Source organism: Diuraphis noxia, unplaced genomic scaffold (genome assembly GCF_037042655.1).
Source record: "Diuraphis noxia isolate RWA-SAM2 unplaced genomic scaffold, SU_Dnox_SAM2 contig0003, whole genome shotgun sequence".
In the NCBI taxonomy this organism is placed as follows: Eukaryota; Metazoa; Arthropoda; class Insecta; order Hemiptera; family Aphididae; genus Diuraphis; species Diuraphis noxia.
In genome coordinates this window covers 59917686-59937877 of record NW_028301713.1, presented here as the reverse complement: position 1 = coordinate 59937877, position 20192 = coordinate 59917686, and the positions used below count along the sequence as shown (strand labels likewise).

At 27.3% G+C, this 20192-nt stretch overlaps 4 protein-coding genes across 4 annotated transcripts; 3 read left to right on the top strand and 1 right to left on the bottom strand.

Annotated features, from left to right (window-relative positions):
- The first annotated feature begins 120 nt into the window (after positions 1-120).
- Positions 121-7577, top strand: Galt (Galactose-1-phosphate uridylyltransferase). Its single transcript, XM_089224833.1, has 8 exons — positions 121-431; positions 3440-3479; positions 5371-5540; positions 5607-5812; positions 5867-6095; positions 6828-7044; positions 7105-7210; positions 7352-7577. Exons 2-8 carry the CDS (start codon positions 3461-3463, stop codon positions 7443-7445), a joined length of 1041 nt encoding a protein of 346 aa, XP_089080959.1. The 5' UTR covers positions 121-431; positions 3440-3460; the 3' UTR covers positions 7446-7577.
- On the top strand, positions 438-3358 carry Pi3K59F (phosphatidylinositol 3-kinase 59F). Its single transcript, XM_089224831.1, has 2 exons — positions 438-3136; positions 3294-3358. Exon 1 carries the CDS (start codon positions 501-503, stop codon positions 3126-3128), a length of 2628 nt encoding a protein of 875 aa, XP_089080957.1. The 5' UTR covers positions 438-500; the 3' UTR covers positions 3129-3136; positions 3294-3358.
- Uba4 (Ubiquitin-like activating enzyme 4) lies at positions 7290-10826 on the bottom strand. Its single transcript, XM_089224832.1, has 7 exons — positions 10470-10826; positions 9265-9337; positions 8987-9200; positions 8590-8891; positions 8128-8357; positions 7826-8057; positions 7290-7727 (listed from the first exon to the last, which is right to left on the bottom strand). The coding sequence occupies exons 1-7, from the start codon at positions 10593-10595 to the stop codon at positions 7570-7572; spliced, it is 1335 nt and encodes a 444-aa protein (XP_089080958.1). The 5' UTR covers positions 10596-10826; the 3' UTR covers positions 7290-7569.
- Positions 10827-17126: 6300 nt separating this feature from the next.
- SCOT (Succinyl-CoA:3-ketoacid CoA transferase) lies at positions 17127-20183 on the top strand. Its single transcript, XM_089221899.1, has 10 exons — positions 17127-17312; positions 17372-17477; positions 18179-18408; positions 18466-18776; positions 18834-19002; positions 19065-19185; positions 19304-19523; positions 19598-19673; positions 19738-19908; positions 19980-20183. The coding sequence occupies exons 1-10, from the start codon at positions 17244-17246 to the stop codon at positions 20118-20120; spliced, it is 1614 nt and encodes a 537-aa protein (XP_089078025.1). The 5' UTR covers positions 17127-17243; the 3' UTR covers positions 20121-20183.
- Positions 20184-20192: the final 9 nt, after the last annotated feature.

The following is a 20192-nucleotide window of genomic DNA, read 5'->3' as shown; positions in this document are numbered from 1 at the left end:
CGATTATGGTCAAATGGTAGATTTTCTACATTTTAATCTCATAAGTGGTAACAATGAGATAACGCTATCATACTTCAATCTTTCATCGGTCATCCATGATCCATCGACCAATTCGACCATCATCAGTATTCAGTATTCATCACACGACTGTGATGATCACACTATCACAGTTTTACACTGATTTAATATTTAAATTAAGTGTTAAGTAATAAGTAGTTAGATTGTAAATTTGTAACCTACTTACTTGTTGACTTAAATAATTGTTCGACACAAAAAATGATAAATAATATAGCACTCTGGTGTGAATCGTGAAGATAATATTATATAATGTTATGTTGGAATACCAAAGTCAAACATTTTAGTTAATTTTATAGTTTTATAGAGTAGGTGTTTAAATTTGTTATATTTAATCAAAAGGATTTCAAAATAATGTAAGTGATTGCTTAATTTAAAACTATTAGGTATTTGAATATTTCATATTGGATATAAAATAATTGAAGATGAGTAATAATCTAAATAGCACTTTTAACTATGTGTATAGTTGTTCATTAGAGACAAATGTTCAGATAAAAATTGGAACTCTTGAAGGGATTAAACACAACATTGATTATGAAAAAATACTTAGTGATCCTATGAAAAAATTTTCTGGCTTATATCAAAATCATATTTCTGATTTGGTAGTATACTGTCAAATATACAGCGACGGTAAACCACTTAGTTTACCAGTTTCGACTTCTTACAAACATTTTACTAATCGTTGGAGTTGGAATGAATGGATTATATTACCAATCCAGTTTAGTGATCTGCCAAGGAATGCATTATTAACGCTGACAGTGTATGACTGTGCTGGACCAAATACTATGACAGCAGTTGGTGGTACATCTATCTCACTGTTTGGCAAACATGGTGTTTTTCGACAAGGTATGATTGATCTCAGAATATGGTCTGATAGAGAAGCTGATGGTAATATATCTTCTACCCCTGGCAAGTGTTTGTCGGACACTAATCGTATGCAATCATTAGCTAAATTGGCCAAACAGCATAGAAATGGCAACATACCTGAAGTTGACTGGTTGGATAGATTAACATTTAGAGAGATTGAACTTATTAATGAAAAAGAAAAAAAGACCTCCAATTATCCTTATTTGATGATAGAATTTCCAGAAATTATATCAAATGGTACTGTCTATAGTGTTGTGCATTATGAACAAGATGGTGATGAAATATATCCATTTAGAGTTAACCCAGATATAGTTACAGTGCCGGATGCTGAAGTAATGCAGGAAAATTTAGTAGAAAGTAAACATCATAAACTTGCCAGAAGTTTAAGAAGTGGTATATCTGACAAGGATGCAAAACCAACTGCAACAATAAGGGATATGTTAAACACTATTGTTGGATATCCCCCTACAAAAATATTAACAACGGAAGAACAAGACTTGATATGGAAGTACCGATTTTACTTATGTAATCAAAAAAAAGCTTTAACAAAATTTTTAGAATGTGTTAACTGGAAATTGCACGGTGAAGCTATGCAGGCATTAGATATGATGTATCAATGGGCTCCAATGGATGTAGACGATTCATTACGTTTATTAAGTCCCGCATTCAAACATTCATTAGTACGCAAGTATGCTGTAGAACGATTACAACAAGCAACTGATGAAGATTTACTCTTGTATTTATTACAGTTGGTTCAAGCTCTTAAGTATGAAAATTTTGAACATATTAATAACAGCTTAAGATTAATGGAAAATAAATATCCCGTAACTGATAGTTTGACCGAGTCAGTATCCGGATTAAGTTTAAAAGACAGTAGTGACAGTAATATTGCTTGTACAATTAATCATTTTGAAATGTGTAAGCCTGAAGATATGGACCTGGCAAGGTTTTTGATTCATAGAGCAAGCAAAAATATCAGTTTGGCTAATTATTTTTATTGGTATTTGATGATTGAATGTGAAGATCAAGACTCTACTATTAAACAAGATATTCGTGTTCGTAACATGTATTTAAGTGTAATGAAAACATTTTTAATGACTATGTATAATGGTAGTGTGGAATGTCAGCGAATACACGGAATGTTGACACGTCAACAAAATTTTATTGATCGTTTAGTTAGAATTATTAAAACTGTTGCCAGGGAAAGTGGCAACCGTAAAAAAAAAATCGATAAGTTGCAAGCATTATTAGGTGAAACAGATACAAAATTTAGTTTTATGTCATTTGAACCTCTTCATTTACCACTTGACCCTAGTATACATATAACAGGTATAGTTCCTGAGAAAGCAGTCCTCTTTAAGTCTGCTCTTATGCCTTCCAGACTTACATTCAAGGTGCAAGACAACAAAGAGTATGTAGCTATTTTTAAACACGGCGATGATTTGCGACAAGATCAACTCATATTACAGATTATTACACTTATGGATAAACTTTTAAGAAGTGAAAACTTAGATTTGAAACTTACTCCTTACAGAGTGTTGGCAACAAGCACACGGCATGGTTTTGTGCAATTTGTAAATTCATTACCTGTTGCTGAAATATTAGCGACTGAAGGTTCAATACAAAATTATTTCCGTAAGACCCATCCAAATGAAAATGCACCCTTTGGAATATCTTCTGATATCATGGAGAATTATATAAAAAGTTGTGCTGGTTACTGTGTTATAACATATTTATTGGGAGTTGGTGATCGTCATTTCGATAATTTATTATTGACTTCAACGGGTAAATTATTTCACATAGATTTTGGATACATATTGGGCAGAGACCCTAAACCATTGCCTCCGCCCATGAAATTAAGCAAAGAAATGGTTGAAGCAATGGGTGGTGTCAATAGTGAACATTATCATGAATTCAAAAAATTATGTTATACTGCATTTCTTCATTTGAGGCGCCATGCAAATCTTATACTAAATCTTTTCTCATTGATGGTAGATGCTAGCGTTCCAGATATTGCACTAGAACCTGATAAGACTGTTAATAAAGTCCAAGATAAATTCAGACTGGATTTGGGTGATGAAGAAGCTGTTCATTATTTCCAAAATCTATTAGATTTGTCTGTCACTGCTGTGATGGCAGTACTTGTTGAACAGTTGCACAAATTTGCTCAATATTGGAGAAAATAAAATAAAATGTAATGTAAAACAACTATTAATTAATTATTATCCTGTTTCTATTTAATCATTTATATACATATAAATTATAATATATTATATTATTTTAATTATCTAATATCTATTTATTTTTATATATCTTAATATGAGCAATGTTGTTTATGAATTTATAATTAGGTAGCTATATGTTCATCATAGTGTTATCTTATCTTTAAAAATACGTAATCCTTAAAACTATGTCAGTTGAAAAGTTGTTGATTATTTTATTAAGTGTACATCTTTAAATCAGACAAATCATATATTTTATTTGATACATTCCACAGAAGATACATTTAAGACACATCATGGAGTTCAATGCATCTGGTAATTATCATATCACAATTTATTACTATATTATTGATGGGTGTATAACCTTGAGCACTTTTTTTTGCAAAGATTTAATTAAAAATAATACACAAAAAAATTATATATAAGTTCTATTAGTTTTATTATATTAAAAATGGTTTGGTGATAGAAGTTATTTAACCTATTACCTAGTAAATTGAATACTGAAACATGTTAAAATCTATAGCAAATAATATTATTTGTAATTTGTTAATCTTAATAACACATTATTTTATCTACTTGATTAATGTAATACATTAAGCAAAACCATTTGTGACAATAACTACAGATTAATTATGAATTTATAAATTAATATTATTTCAAAAATAATTATTGCATTTCAGTTGGAATCTCAATTTAATGTTCACATAGGTACACATTCAACTTTATTTTTTTAATCTTAAGAAAGTATATTTAAAATAAAAGAGATTTAGATAGTTTGAAAGTATTGTTGCTTTACTATCCATATTTTATTCTTATACAACTGTAATGTAAATAGAGAGTTGTAATAACATAATGTTAGGCTAATTAAAAAAAGAACGCAATTTGATACATTAATAATCTAACTAAATCTGAAATTTTCAATATCAACCATAGGTTATAGTTGTGGATTACCGAAAATTATTACATTAACTTATATTTCTTGAATAAAATACTGTTTATTACATTTTAATATTATAAATAACAGGTCATTTAACAATAACCTTATAATGTATTTATTATATTTTATAACTTTATAATTGTTTTTAGTGTTAACTATCTATTTATATGATACGTGAAATGTGATCATTTTCTTTCACAGATCTAATTGTACTTACTATGGTAAAAATATAAAAATTGAGTAAGCCACATTTTGTACCTGATTATAGGTACAATTAAAAAATACAGTAGGAAATATATATTTAAGGTAACCTACCTATTTATAATTTCTTAATATGTATAAAATATTTCATTTTTATCAAGAAAATAAGTAAAATATCATTACATTTTATAATTATTATATAAATTTTGATATTGTACAAGTTTCAAAATCAAAATTAATTTTATTGGAAATATTGTCATTGTAATAAATATGATACATTTTAATTCAATGATAAAATCCTGTCATTCTAGATAAAATATTCTGGTCTAACTTTGAGGCCTGTTTCTGATAGTAAATTAGATGTGGTTGGTATTTCGAGTAGTCAAAATTTAAAGTTTCCAGTACTTTCTTAATAATCAGGAGAATTAAAAAAAAAACAAAATCAAGAAATAACAGTTATTTTTACGTAAAACCAGTTTTCAACAAAAGCAATATTGTTTTTAGTGTAATAAAAACAAAAAACTGTAGATACTTGAAAGTTGAAATTATCACCAAGTGTTTATTTTCTGTTTTTATACATGATACAATTTGATACAAAATGTATAGAATGTCTTCGCCCAGAATAATTTTTTCTGTTCAAAGATACATCATGAAATTCAAAATTTGTGACCCACATGACTCCTAATATTCAGTAGACAGTCTTCACTTAACCAACTTTTGTTTTGTTGTTCCCAATTATTTTAAAATGTACTGAGACATTTTTACTTAGGACCCATCAAGTACAAACTACATCTAATTTGGTATAAGAAACCTTCCTTAAAGTCAACGATAGCATTTTTTGTTGTTAGAAAAATTATATTCATACAAAATAAATATAAACACAATCATTCTAATATCAATACATTCATGCATTTAGAATCAACAAAACATTAACATTTTTACTTTGATTTAATTATAAATTTAATATATCATTTAGAACATATGATATGAAATAGATTTTTAAAAACAGATGTTCTATTAATAGAATACTACTTTATAAGTTTTTAAATTATGATATCTTCAATTTAGAACATCCTCATAAGCGGTACAATCCATTAAAAGGAGAATGGATTTTGGTATCTCCTCACCGAATGAAAAGACCTTGGGATGGACAAACAGAATCTGTACAAAGTGATATGGGTCCAGAATTTGATCCAACCAATCCCCTCTGTCCTGGTGTAGTCAGGAGTAGTGGTATTGTTAGTATATTAATATACAATACTTTTTTTTATGATATGTGATGTCTTAATCAACAATGTTTTTAGGTGACTCCAGAGTACAAATCTACATATGTATTTACAAATGACTTCCCAGCCATGTTAGAGGATACACCCTCGCCTCCTCAAAGTGATGATCCTTTGTTTCAAATTGAAGGAGTTAAAGGTACATGTCGTGTTATGTGTTTTTATCCCAAATCCAATGTCACAATTTCTCTTATGACTATAAATGATATAGTAATCGTGATTTCAAGGTATAATTTGAAGTATATGTTATTACTCAATTTCATTATTTTTTTTTTTCACAGTTGGATACAGCAATTGGAAGAATTAGGAAAGACCTATACTTGGGTACAAATATTTGAAAACAAAGGTACTATGATGGGTTGTTCTAATCATCATCCCCATTGCCAAATATGGGCTTGTTCATTTTTACCAAATGAACCACGCATCAAAGATATTCATCAGAGAGAATACCTGGTTAAGTATGGAAGACCAATGCTGATGGATTATGTTGATCGCGAATTAAAGGCAAAAGTATGAAGTATTAAATAGCATACTATTTTCTATGTAATATCATTTGGTAACATCCTATAGACTCCATTATAATGACCAGTCTTGTGCTAACAATCATTGATGCCCTATAGCTGGCAATAATTATTGTTGACTCTTTGGCATGATAGGTATTTAAACCTCTACAAAAATGTCATAACACAAAATATATAAACATACAATAACACATGTCGACACAAATATTATAATAAATAATAATTAAGATCATTAAATTAGCATAACATATAGTTATTTTAACAAATTACATATAAAATTCATATATATATTTTTATTGCCCCTAAAATGTGTGACGCCTTCAGTTTTCTAAGGCAATTGTCCAATTACTCCTTCCCTTAGTATAACTATTTTATAATATTAGTTTTTCACATAATAAATCATTTTGTCTCAGTCAATAACTCTTTTTTTAAATTGTTAATATTGTCCAATACAATAATTGTATTAATTAGCCAAATTAGAAATAATAAAAAAAAAATTGTTATCACATAAGCTTAAAAGTAGTAAGATTGAAATTGAAACTTTTGTTGAAGTATTAGGTACATAGAAATAGTAAGCAATTAAATTTTTTTTTAACAATTCAAATACGTTTATAAATCGTAAATGCAAGAAGCTGGGATGTATAAGGATAACTATTTAAAAATGTTCAATAAATGTTAATATTAATTTTGTTGATAAAATAATCTATGTATTTTTGAATAGACAAGAATTGTTATCGAAAATCAACATTGGGTTGTTTTGGTGCCATTTTGGGCGGTATGGCCATATGAGACTATGGTATTACCTAAGAGACATGTAAAAAGGATGAACGAAATTACAGAACACGAAAAAACAACTTTGGCATCAGCAATGAAAATTTTGACAATAAAATATGATAACATGTTCAAAACATCATTTCCATATTCAATGGGTTGGCATGGCAAGTTTAATATATAATTATATAATACAAATACTAACTGTATTACTTATGTAATGTAAGGTGCACCAACTGGACAAAACTGTGAAAATAACCACCATTGGGTATTCCACGGGATTTATTTGCCTCCATTGTTACGTTCAGCAACAGTGAAAAAATTCATTTCCGGGTAATTAATATTGATACATGATATATCTTTTTTAATCGAGGTTTAGACTAAGTATTTAACTATATCAAGAGAAGGCTACTTAATTTTAAAGAGATTTATTGATGATTAATACATTATTCTCGTGTTTATATATATGTTTAGATTTGAGTTGTTGGCCCAATGCCAAAGAGATTTAACTGCAGAACAAGCTGCAGAACGATTAAGATCACAATCAGATGTTCACTATTTACAGTAAAACTAAATAAACATATTTAGTCTATACATAAAATCCAGAGACCTATTTTACTATAAAAATAATTGTCATATGATTACAATGTTATAGTAGTTACATTACATAGTTTATCAACAATATATTTTTTTCAATATATTGGAAAGTCTTTATCTACTTGCATACTCCATTCATATAATCCTCCTATGACATCTTTTATCCAATTGACTTTGTCTGTTATCTCAGTGTATTTCTTTAATTCATCTACAGCTCTTTGAGAGTCATTGCCTCGACGACAAATAGTTATTACTGCAAAAATTAAATGTATTATAAGAAATACAGAAATGTTTTTTTGTCTACATGTGTATTGTGTATCAAACAAAATTATTAATGTTAATTTTACTTACAATTTGGAGTCATATTACTAAATGAATTAATTTTTTTAATTAACTTAGAACGAGCATCATCACGTTTTAAATCACTTAGTTGAATATTAATGGAAAAAGGTAAATGGCACATGTCATATTCTACTTTTTTGCGTACATCTATCATTAAAAATGGATTTTTTGTAGATACTAATTCACTTAAATCTAAAACGGTTATACGTTCATTTTCTTTCAACAAATTAAGCGTTTTGAACTAAAAAAAAAAATATTAATCAATTAATATTTTAAGAACATTTGGTATGTTGTATGCATATTAAATTTACTTTATCATTAGCTTTTGATCCACAAAATTCTTCATAGTCCATGGTTATTGTTATATCATCAGGATTTCTTGTGCATATACATTCATTTCGTTTTATATTTGTTAATTTAATTTTTTTAAACTCACAATCTCCACCATCATATAACAGTAAACTGTTGTGTAATACATTTGGATGATCAACAATAATTTTGATAGTTTCCATTGCTTGTAAAACACCAATAACCCCAGGAACTAAATAATCAACAAGAGTGCAAATAAATATTTTATGCTTATACATAATATTATATACACAGTAAAACTACCTCATAACAAAATCGCTAAATATCAATTGATTTTTTGGTTATAAAGGAGTCTGGAGTTTCCATCATAGGAAGACTAAAATACGTCAGATATAGGTTTTATAGGGTGTTTGTTATCAGATTATATTACTGTACATACAAAGACTGTAATGATATATTGTTACCTGGTCCCAAAACACCGGCTGAAGCACAATTTCCTACAGTTTCAGGGGATTGTGGTTTTGGATGTAAACATCTAAAGCATACAGATCCTTTGTAATTATAAACGGTCAGTTGCCCATCACAATGTATAGCTGATCCTGAGACTAAAGGCTTACCAGCTTTTACACAAGTATCATTAATTATATATCGAGTAACTAAATTATCACTAGCATCTATAATTACATCATATTGTTTAAAAATGTCCAATGAATTATGACCATCCAATTGAACATCGTGAACAACAATGTTAACATCCTCATTCATACTGAAAATTAAGTTATTCAAAAAATAAAAACAATAATATAAATGTTTTATTGCATTTTTTTTTTAAGTAGATGATAAATTAAATTAAATACAAACCGATTTAATGATAATTTACCAGACTCAACTTTTCGCATACCAACATTGCACTGTGCATGCAACAACTGTCTATGCAAATTACTAAGTTCCACTTCATCATAGTCAACTAGTCCAATCGTACCTACTCCGGCACTTGCTAAATACATTGATGATGGACATCCTAGGCCACCAACGCCAATTATAAGAACACGTGCAGTTTTCAATTTTTTTTGTCCTAATTAAATATTAATAGTTTTAGAAATCATATAACTATGAAGTAAATAAATAAAATACTTCACCTTCAACACCAACTTCTGGTAAAATGATCTGTCTGCTATAACGGTTAATATCAAGTTTAGTCAAGCATTGTTTCTAAAATATCAACAAAAATCATAAAATAAATATGTAATAATTATTGTATATAAATAATAAATAACATACTTATTCAACAATATTTTATTTTATTTAACCTTCAAGTAATAAGTAAAAACTACAAATGAAGGATCGAGCATAGGCGCCCGCAGGGGGGGGGGGGGGGCAAGCAGGGGCATTTGCCACCCCCCTGGCTTTTTCAAAATATTTTATTTATATTGTATACGAGTATAATAAAAAAGGTTATTATTTTTAAACACCTAGTAAAATTATAATATTTATCCTCAAATCCTAACATTGCCCCCCCCCCCCCCCCCATAGAAAAATTTCTGTGGGCGCCTAAGGGGTCTAGTACAAATATATTGCAACTCGCAAGTATAATAATATTTCAAGTACTAATGCTAAATATCAAACAAAATTTTACATAAAATATAAAAATGAAAAATAAATAATATTGGATTACCTTATAATGTCAGGGTCTATGTGAATCCGGCGAGTGAGGCGAAAAACAAAAAAGCTTGTATATCGCCACATCGGACGCAGCACACTGCGGCAGAACAGACTGATCAGATTAGAATTTGTTCGCACTCGCCGAATACACGTAGAACAAACTCAACACAGTGTAATACTTTGATTATAATTATTTTTATAACATTGACAAGAATTAATTATTTGTACATATTACATAAATAGTTTTACCTAAAGTTGAAAATGAAAAATCACAATTTTACTCTGTTAAATTTCAGATGCATTGTTTTGTTTTTTAGATGGTTTAAACCAGTAACATAATATTAATAGGATACAATTTTACAATTTTTTAAGAGATGAATAAAAAAATCAGACTGATAGATGGCAAAATTTTAACATATTATTACAACAACTATACCAACCCATAATTGAATTTTGAAAAGTAAAACATTTTTTTTGTATTAATTCTTGTCATTTTTTACTGAGACAATATAATATGGAACCCTATACATCATTGTGCATCATAGAAGACATAATATAATACAACTTATATCAGTTTAATAAATTTGAATTTCTGGAATTGCAATTATAATTCTGGAATTCGTTTGATAATGTATGCCTATATTAATGTATTATTATTTATATTTATATATTTATTAGATACCTGTTTTTTTTTCAATAATGCACGTTTTTTATTTAATTCAACATTTAATAGAGCTATTTCAGCAGATAATCTACTTATTTCTTCGTCATTGTTCATTTCTTCAGTATTATCTAAACACGATGTCATTTTCAAATTTTCAATACATTTTATATCTGAGTAGAAGTGATTTTAACAGATTTATTGGATGTTTTTACAGATCACAGTTCATAAATCATAATCAACAAAAAATTATGTTCTCGACATTTCAGTTAACTTTAAGAAGTAATCACTTTTAAAACCGACTATTGTAATTGTAGAGTAAATTGAGTAAAACACACTACCTACTTGAAAATTGAACCACAAGCATACTACGATGAACCCATATGATAAATAGATAATAATAAAAATAATATAATGGATGAACTTATCACGATGTTATCTTCTTTATATCTCATATAAGAGTATAAGACCGAGACTGCACAACAATGCCGGGTATATTATCAATTATCAACAAGTTTGTTTCATATTTTGTGCGTTGTACCCACAGATATATAAAAATACAATTAAACATTTTTACTGTTATATTGTTATAATAGTATAAAATAAATAATATAAAAGTATAAAACATTATAATCTAATAATTAAAAAAAGCGGGTAAGTCGTGGATGTCGCTCTGCTGTACAGTAGGTTACTGTAATGGATGGGATTAAATTTGAATGCAATGATAGGTATCATTGTATACGAAAAACGATTCTGAACGGAGATGATTTGTAAGTCTAGGACATATTATATTTAAATATTGTCATATATTCTATTTTGAAACAAATAAATTACGTAGTTATCATAATTCATAATACCTTATATTATCATAGATATACATATAGCCCTGGTTTGAGGATAAATCGTTATCATTACGCGATTTTATAAAAATTTAAAACTCAAACGCTCAAAACATTTTTCCTATAATGACGCTTCAAATTTTCTCTATAGCTATTTGAAGCAAAACTTATGAAAAACTTAGTGTTAAATTTTATAACTTTAGATACAAATACAAGCAATATTATGAATTTTGAACTACAAAATAATTTGCAAATATTTATGGTTTTGACGAATTTTTGTCAATATTTGAATTTCAAATGCTAATAAAAATTTAATTTGAATTTCCAGTGGACATTTTTTTTGTGATTAAGATTGACAAATTTGTAAGGAATCTTGTATTAAATTTTCAAATCTTAAGTATAAAAGGATTTTTTTTATGAATTTCTAGAATAAAATAATTTACGAATTTTCGTGATTTTTACGTATGTTGTCAAAATTAAATTTTGAAAGCATGTAAAAAAAATGTGTGACTATACATTTATTTTATTTTTCAACTGCTATTGTAAAAATATATTATGAGCCTTGTATTAAATTCTCAAATCTTAGAATTAAAAAGAAAAACTTTTATGAATTTCGATCTAAGATAATTTGAAAATTGCCGTAATTTTTACGTATTAAGTTAATATTTGAACTTCAAATGCTAAAAAAAAAAATAGCATAGCTTATGAGGAACTTTGTATTTAATTTTCAAGTATTTTAGTAGGGCCGAAAAAATTGTATCAACCCTTCAAAAAATTGAAAATTTCAGTCGTCTATAAATATCTCAAAAAAGGTCAAAATATTTTGAAAATTAAATCATGTAAAGAAAATGCCAATCTAAATAACTGATAAAATTTTCAAGTATCTACGACTTATACTTTTTGAATACTAACAAATATTTAAAATCGTTTCAGGATAAATCGTTATCGTTATGCTATTCCGTAAAAATTTAAAATTCAAACGCACTTAAAATTTTTCCTATAATGATGCTTCAAGTTTTCTCTATAGCTACTTGAAGGAAAACTTATGGAAAACTTAGTGATGTATTCTTAATCTTTAGTTATAAACACAAAAAATTTTATGATTTTTGAGCTTCAAAATTACTTGCAAATTTTCACATTTTCGACAGATTTCGTAAAAATTTGAAATATAAACGCTTATAAAAAAAAAATTGTGCCTATGTATTCTTATAATTTTTTAATCACTTTAAGAATAACTTATGAGGAACTTTGTATTAAATTTTCAAGTATTTTGATAGGGCCAAAAAAATTTTATCGACACTTCAAAAAAAATTTTTCAGACAAATTGAAAATTTCAGTCGTCTATAAATATCTCAAAAAAAGTCAAAATATTTTGAAAATTTAATCATGTAAAGAAAATACCAATCCTAATAACTGGTAAAATTTTCAAGTATCTAGGACTTATACTTTTTGAATAATAACAAATATTTAAAATCGTTTCAGGATAAATCGTTATCGTTACGCTATTTCGTAAAAATTTAAAATTCAAACGCACTTAAAATTTTTTCTATAATGATACTTCGAGTTTTCTCTATAGCTACTTGAAGGAAAACTTATGGAGAACTTAATGTTGTATTTTTAATCCTTAGTTATAAACGCAAAAAATTTTATGATTTTTCAACTTCAAAATTACTTGCAAATTTTCGCGTTTTCGACAGATTTCGTAAAATATAAACTATAAAAGCTTATTAAAAAAAATTGTGACTTACGATTTTTAATTTTTTTTAGCTACAATAAGAAAAACTCATAAGGAACCTTGTATTAAATTTTCAAGTTTTTTTGGTCGTCCAACATTTTTTTACTTCAATTTTACATCGGAAACCACCCCCAAAGTTTGAAATCGAAGCATTTTTTCGACTAGTTATGCTGTACACAGACACAAAAAAAAAAAAACACACATCATTGTAAAATCAATACATTCATCACTTCGTTCAGAATCTAAAATATATAGGCTTATAACTAATAATAATAATTTATATTAATAATAAATATTTAGATTAAAGTATAAATTTTAATGAATTGAATCTTATTCAATTTGAAATACTAAATGTAAGTGAAATTAACGAAAAATATGTTAATGTAATCAATAAAAAAGCGGGTAAGTGGATGTCGCTCGGCTGTACATTAGGTGGTGGGGTGGACCTCTGACTAAGGTAGGTTAGATTTGAATGCAATGATAGGTATCATTGTATACGAAAAACGATTCTGAACGGAGATGATTTGTCAGTCTAGAATAAATTATATTTAAATATTGTCATATATTCTATTTTGAAACAAATATATTATTTTTCAATTAAGACACATTTTGAATAAGGCATGGTTAATCAATTTTTCCAAAAACATTGCATGTAGTTATCATAATTCATAATACCTTATGTTATCATAGATATACATATATACCCACCTGATTTCGTAAAAATTTAAAATTCAAACGCAATTAAAATTTTTCCTATAATGACGCTTCAAGTTTTCTCTATAGCTACTTGAAGTAAAACTTATGGAAAACTTAGTGATGTATTCTTAATCTTTAGTTATAAACACAAAAAATTTTATGATTTTTCAGCTTCAAAATTACTTGCAAATTTTCACATTTTCGACAGATTTCGTAAAAATTTGAACTATAAACGCTTATAAAAAAAAATTGTGCCTATGTATTCTTATAATTTTTTAATCACTTTAAGAATAACTTATGAGGAACTGTGTATTGAATTTTCAAGTATTTTGATAGGGCCAAAAAAATTTTATCGACACTTCAAAAAAAAATTTTCAGACAAATTGAAAATTTCAGTCGTCTATAAATATCTCAAAAAAAGTCAAAATATTTTGAAAATTTAATAATGTAAAGAAAATACCAATCCTAATAACTGGTAAAATTTTCAAGTATCTAGGACTTATACTTTTTGAATAATAACAAATATTTAAAATCGTTTCAGGATAAATCGTTATCGTTACGCTATTTCGTAAAAATTTAAAATTCAAACACCTAAAATTTTTTCTATAATGATACTTCGAGTTTTCTCTATAGCTACTTGAAGGAAAACTTATGGAGAACTTAGTGTTGTATTTTTAATCCTTAGTTATAAACGCAAAAAATTTTATGATTTTTCAACCTTGCAAATTTTCGCGTTTTCGACAGATTTCGTAAAATGTTGAACTATAAAAGCTTATTAAAAAAAATTGTGACTTACGATTTTTAATTTTTTTTAGCTACAATAAGAAAAACTTATAAGGAACCTTGTATTAAATTTTCAAGTTTTTTTGGTCGTCCAACATTTTTTTACCGACACTTCAAAAAAAAATTATCAAAAAAAGTGTAAATTTAAGTGGTCTATAAATAACTCAAAAAAAGTCAAAAATTTTTGAAAATTATACTGTATATAGAGAACACTAACATAAACATTTGGTGAAAATTTTAAGTATTTAAAGTGATTAGTTTTTGAATTACAACCATATAAAAAAATCGATTTGGTCGAAAACTGATTTTGCGTAAAAATTCCCGTTTTTCTGTCATTTTTTTTTTGTTTTTCTCGATTTTTTTGAAAACTGTTGGAAAATGTTTACTTTTGACCTCTATAATGCACCAAGGATCTTCAATTTTACATCGGAAACCACCCCCAAAGTTTGAAATCAAAGCATTATTTCGACTAGTTATGCTGTACACAGACACAAAAAAAAAAAAAAAAAAAAAAAAACACACATCATTGTAAAATCAATACATTCATCACTTCGTTCAGAATCTAAAACTTTTCAGAAAAATTAAAAACTCCATCTCTAGAAGGCCTAACTCGGCTAACTAATTCATGAAAAGAATAGAAAAAATAATTATAAACACCCTCTAGGCTCTAGAACACAGAGGTACTCGACAATGTCAACATTCCCAACACCCTAGACGGCAGACGCAGCACTCAGACCCCACGCAGACACCACCTACCTAATTTTAACTTTTTCAAGAAAATCTGAATTGTTCGATTTAATTTAAAAAATATAATTAAGAATATACATTAAAAAAATAATTGTAACTATTATAACATCATCAACTAATGGCTGTGGCCGTCGATATTTTGTTTAAGAACAATAAAAAAAGACGTCTAAAAATGTCATGTTGAATATTGTTAAATTGTTATATAAGTATAAAAAATACAAAATATTGTTTGATAAAAAACTATACTTGTAAAGCTAATTATATTCAATTATATACAAGTATACAACATTACTAGCATGTTCATTTTTGCTTAATTTTGCTGTTCTATTAGATTTTATATCCATAATATGTTCTGTTTTAATAGACTCTTCACAAAAATGTGACTGGCATAATCTATCCTCAATTTTTAAAATTTTACCTATAATTACTTCCCAACTCTCCAACCGAAACCGATCTTGTGTTACACAAAATGTAGGTATTCCGGTGGTGGTACAATAATTGTACTACAATTACATATTAGAGAACTTTTTCGTGTAATTTTTATAAAGAGTATATAGTACTTTAGTACTTAAGTAGTTAGTACTTAAGACATTTAAAAGGACAATGTACCAATAACGTGGGTCTGTATATTTTGGCGGTATTTTACGGTCATAGGCTCATAGATTTTTACTATGAGCAAAATAATAAATAATATATTTAATGGAACGTTAAGCCCACGGTGGCACGGTCTTAACATAGAGTATTACTCTATGCCTTCTATGGGTCTTAATTAAGTTTTTTAAGTTGAAATAATAATGATATTATGGTATTTGACCGGTAGATGGCGCCCCCCAGAGCGAGACCCATCAATTAAAGCTTCATAACCGACAAACCGAGTTTAGTAAAGTTGCCAGACTAATATTGCCCATCAGCTTAATCATATTATCACAAATTATATAAAAGTTTTATATAACCTATGATTTATCATAATATGTTCTATTCTGTGAATCTACCACAAATTATATTATCTGTGTATGACGTACTATATAGTATGGTGACCAGATAATATTAAAAAAGAAAAAAACAGTACATTATAATATAGGCTAATACATTATGTGTATAATATTAATATCAATATAATTTCCTAACAATATAACATCAATTTAAACTCATTTATTTATTTTTAAACATAAATATGCATCACAGATTTTTTATCTTTCTAACAGTGAAAAATAAAATATGTGTTTTTATGTAACTCAACTCATAGGTGATTTTCATGAAAAACAAAACTTATAATAATAAACTTTACAACTTTAGAACTTAGATTATTATTATTATATTTATATTATTATTATATAGTATCTAAAGCCGTGATTACAATATTAACACTATATCACGGTACCTATTAAAACTTTTTTTTTTGATGACAGAATTTTTTTAAATCCCTTAAATATGAATTTAAATAACTTTTTTTCCATTTACAATTATTAAATTATTAAAAATAAGTACATTTAAGTATACTTCGACCATTTATTTAGGACAGTAGGACATGTTACCAAAAAAGAAAAAACAGTACCGTCCGGCGTCCTTATAAAATAAGTACGTCTGGTCACCATAAGTCTGTATAGAATTTTTAGTAAATTCTATGTGTGTGATCCAAGGCTTATAGATAATACTATAATAAAAATGTATAATACTATAATACTAGTATTAGTATTATCTATAGCCCTTGAGTGTCGTGCTCATAGATCATATAATTATTAATTATACTTTATACGTATATAATCTAAACGTGTGCTCAATGCTCATGCAGAATATGTGCTTGAATAACACGAAATATTAGTTGATAACGTGAAATATGTGATTATGAGGTCTACAGTTTGATAACATAACGATAAAAAAAATTAGAGTTCAAACTTCTAAATTTTTTTATTATAAATGACAAATTATTTTAAGTCAAGATAACGAGGAAAATTTTATGTTAAATTTCTTGAATGTCACGAAGACAAAAACATAATGTTTTCATTGTATACAAATCGTCACTATATTAGACCAACAGCAAAAAACCTTATTGTTGTGCTTCAGGTGAGATAATTATAATTATTGTAAATTGTTCTAAACTACCTATATAATCGTGTTTTTAGGTGTCAAATTTTAGTTTCAATGTTAGTCTTAAGAAACAAAAAATTTATACATCTGTCAGCCATGCTTTAGAAGATATTAAACCTGGCAGTTCAATTCTATTTGGTGGTTGGTTAAATTATTATTATTTTTATACCTTATAGTTTAAGTACTTAAGTGTATTGTAAATTATTAAAATATGATTATTTATTCAACAATATTTTTTCAACAATTTATAGATATATATTTAAATAATATTGTGATTGATAATTTTAATGTTTGATTGGAAAGAATTTATTTTGATTAACTATATTAATTTTAACAAGCTTTTATTCATACTAATTATTATTTATTATTAAATGCTATCAAGCTTTTTATTTTTATTTTGTTTTATATCACATAAAAAATTAGTGGGGTTAAAATAATGTTTAAAAATCAATGTACTTTACCAACTATTTCAATGTTAAATATTGCATTATTTAATGAGCTAGTGTTGATAATATCTAGAAATTTACTTTTATTAAAATATTACAACCTACTAATTCATAGAATTATCAAAAATTTTGCTTTCATTAAAACCCTTTGGAAGATTTTAGAACTAAAGTATTATTGTTTTAAAACTCTAAACCAATAAACTAGACCTTTCGATAATGCTGTACAATTAATATAGTAAAAGTACATTTTTTAATGATATAAATTTGAGTCTCTGACTTGAAAATTCTTGTTAACATGTTATAAAATTTCATGTAATTAGGAATATTATGAAACACAAAAATAAATAGTGAGATATTATGTTGATTTTTAATCCACATTTTTTTTTATAAATATAGGTTTTGGTCTTTGTGGTATCCCAGAAAAGCTGATTGATGGTTTAGTAGAACGAGAAGACATAAATAACTTGACAGTGATAAGTAATAATGCTGGAGTTGATAATTTTGGGTTGGGAAAACTATTAAAACAAAATAAAATATCTAAATTAATTGGTTCATATGTGGGTGAGAATTCTGAATTTGTTCAGCAGTATTTAAACGGAGAGCTTACAGTAGAGCTCACACCTCAAGTTTGTAGATTAATAATATTTAATTAGTTCAATAAAGAAGTATAATCTTATTTTTAGGGAACATTAGCTGAGCGTATACGAGCTGGAGGTGCAGGTATACCAGCATTTTATACTCCAACTGCTGTAGGTACTCTTGTGGAAGAAGGAGGTATCCCACTAAAGTATGCATTGCATAAAGAATCAGCAGAAGATAATGAGAACAATGAAGTTAACCAAAAAAACCCAAGTAGAAGCGTGGAAATCGCCAGCGAAGTTCGAGAAACTCAAGTCTTTGATGATAAGACATATGTTTTGGAAAAAGCAATAACAGCCGATTATGCTATCATTAAAGCACAAAAGGCAGACCATGAAGGAAATCTTGTATTCAAGTAATACTCTTAACAAACAGTTAGTTATTATTTGTAATAATAATTTTAATTTGATAGTAAATCAACTCGAAACTTTAATGCAGTCATGTGTACAGCTGCAAAAACTACAATTGTAGAAGTTGAAGAAATAGTTGAAAATGGTCATATTGATCCAGATCAAGTACATGTTCCTGGAATATATGTTGATCGAATTGTTCTTGGCAAAGATTACATCAAAAAAATTGAAGTAATATATTGATATAACAAAAATTAAAGTATCAAATAATAATAGAACGTGTACATATTTAGAAAACTGTTTTGTCTAAAAAGTCTGATGAATCCATTTCCATGTTAGTTAGCTCACCAGCTGCTCAATTGAGAGAAAAAATTGTTAAACGTGCAGCTCTTGAATTCAAAAACGGCATGTACAGTATCCTTTATTTTACTTTTATATTAGTTCACTCACCTCTTTAATTTGTAGCATAGTTATGGTAAATTCATAACTATCGGTTCAGTAATTAAATACCCTTAACAAATATTTTAAACAGTTAATTTGGGCATAGGCATGCCAATGTTAGCTAGTAATTACATTCCTGAAGGTATTCGAGTAATGTTACATAGTGAAAACGGTATTATCGGTCTTGGTCCATATCCATCATCCAAAAAATTTGTTGATCCAGATTTAATAAATGCTGGTAAAGAAACAGTAACTGTCATACCTGGTAGCAGTTTTTTTGGTAGTGAAGAAAGTTTTGCAATGATAAGAGGGTAACTATACTGTTCAATTAATTATGATTTACTGTTATTATTGTTTTTCAAAATTCTTCCATGTTCTAAATTAGAGGTCATTTGGATTTAACTATATTGGGTGCAATGGAGGTGTCACAATACGGGGATTTGGCTAATTGGATGATACCAGTAAATATTCGATATTACTTATTTGTTTTTTCTTGATTTATTTTATTTTATTTTTTTAAACCAGGGAAAATTGGTCAAAGGTATGGGTGGTGCAATGGACCTTGTATCAGCTCCACATACCAAAGTCATAGTAGTTATGGAACATACAACAAAAGACGGGTCACCAAAAATTATATCTAATTGTAATCTTCCGTTAACTGGTATTCGATGTGTAGACAAGATTATCACAGAGAAGGTAATGTTATACGTCATTTGACATTTGTTGTTCAATATCATGAATTTAAAACAATTAATTGTATTTTTCAGTGCGTATTTGATGTGGATCCAGAGAATGGATTGACTTTAGTTGAGATTGCTGAAGGTGTTGAAATTGTTGATATAGTTCAAAGTACTGGATGTGAGTTTGTCAAAGCAGATAACTTGAAAATAATGGGACAAGTAGAATAGCTTTAAATTATAATTACTAAAAATGTATAATTTGTTATGTTAATAAAATCAATTTTGCATTTAGTGTGTATG

Coding starts and splice junctions, on each gene's coding strand:
- Pi3K59F (XM_089224831.1), top strand. CDS start 501: ATGAGTAATAATCTAAATAGCACTTTTAACTATGTGTATAGTTGTTCA.
- Galt (XM_089224833.1), top strand. Junction 5,813..5,866: donor ATAGTAATCGTGATTTCAAG/GTATAATTTGAA, acceptor TTTTTTTCACAG/TTGGATACAGCAATTGGAAG. Junction 6,096..6,827: donor ATCGCGAATTAAAGGCAAAA/GTATGAAGTATT, acceptor ATTTTTGAATAG/ACAAGAATTGTTATCGAAAA.
- SCOT (XM_089221899.1), top strand. CDS start 17,244: ATGTTTTCATTGTATACAAATCGTCACTATATTAGACCAACAGCAAAA. Junction 19,524..19,597: donor AGTTTTGCAATGATAAGAGG/GTAACTATACTG, acceptor GTTCTAAATTAG/AGGTCATTTGGATTTAACTA. Junction 19,674..19,737: donor TGGCTAATTGGATGATACCA/GTAAATATTCGA, acceptor TTTTTAAACCAG/GGAAAATTGGTCAAAGGTAT.
- Uba4 (XM_089224832.1), bottom strand. CDS start 10,595: ATGACATCGTGTTTAGATAATACTGAAGAAATGAACAATGACGAAGAA. Junction 8,892..8,986: donor GGTAAATTATCATTAAATCG/GTTTGTATTTAA, acceptor CTTAATTTTCAG/TATGAATGAGGATGTTAACA. Junction 7,728..7,825: donor TAGTAATATGACTCCAAATT/GTAAGTAAAATT, acceptor TAATTTTTGCAG/TAATAACTATTTGTCGTCGA.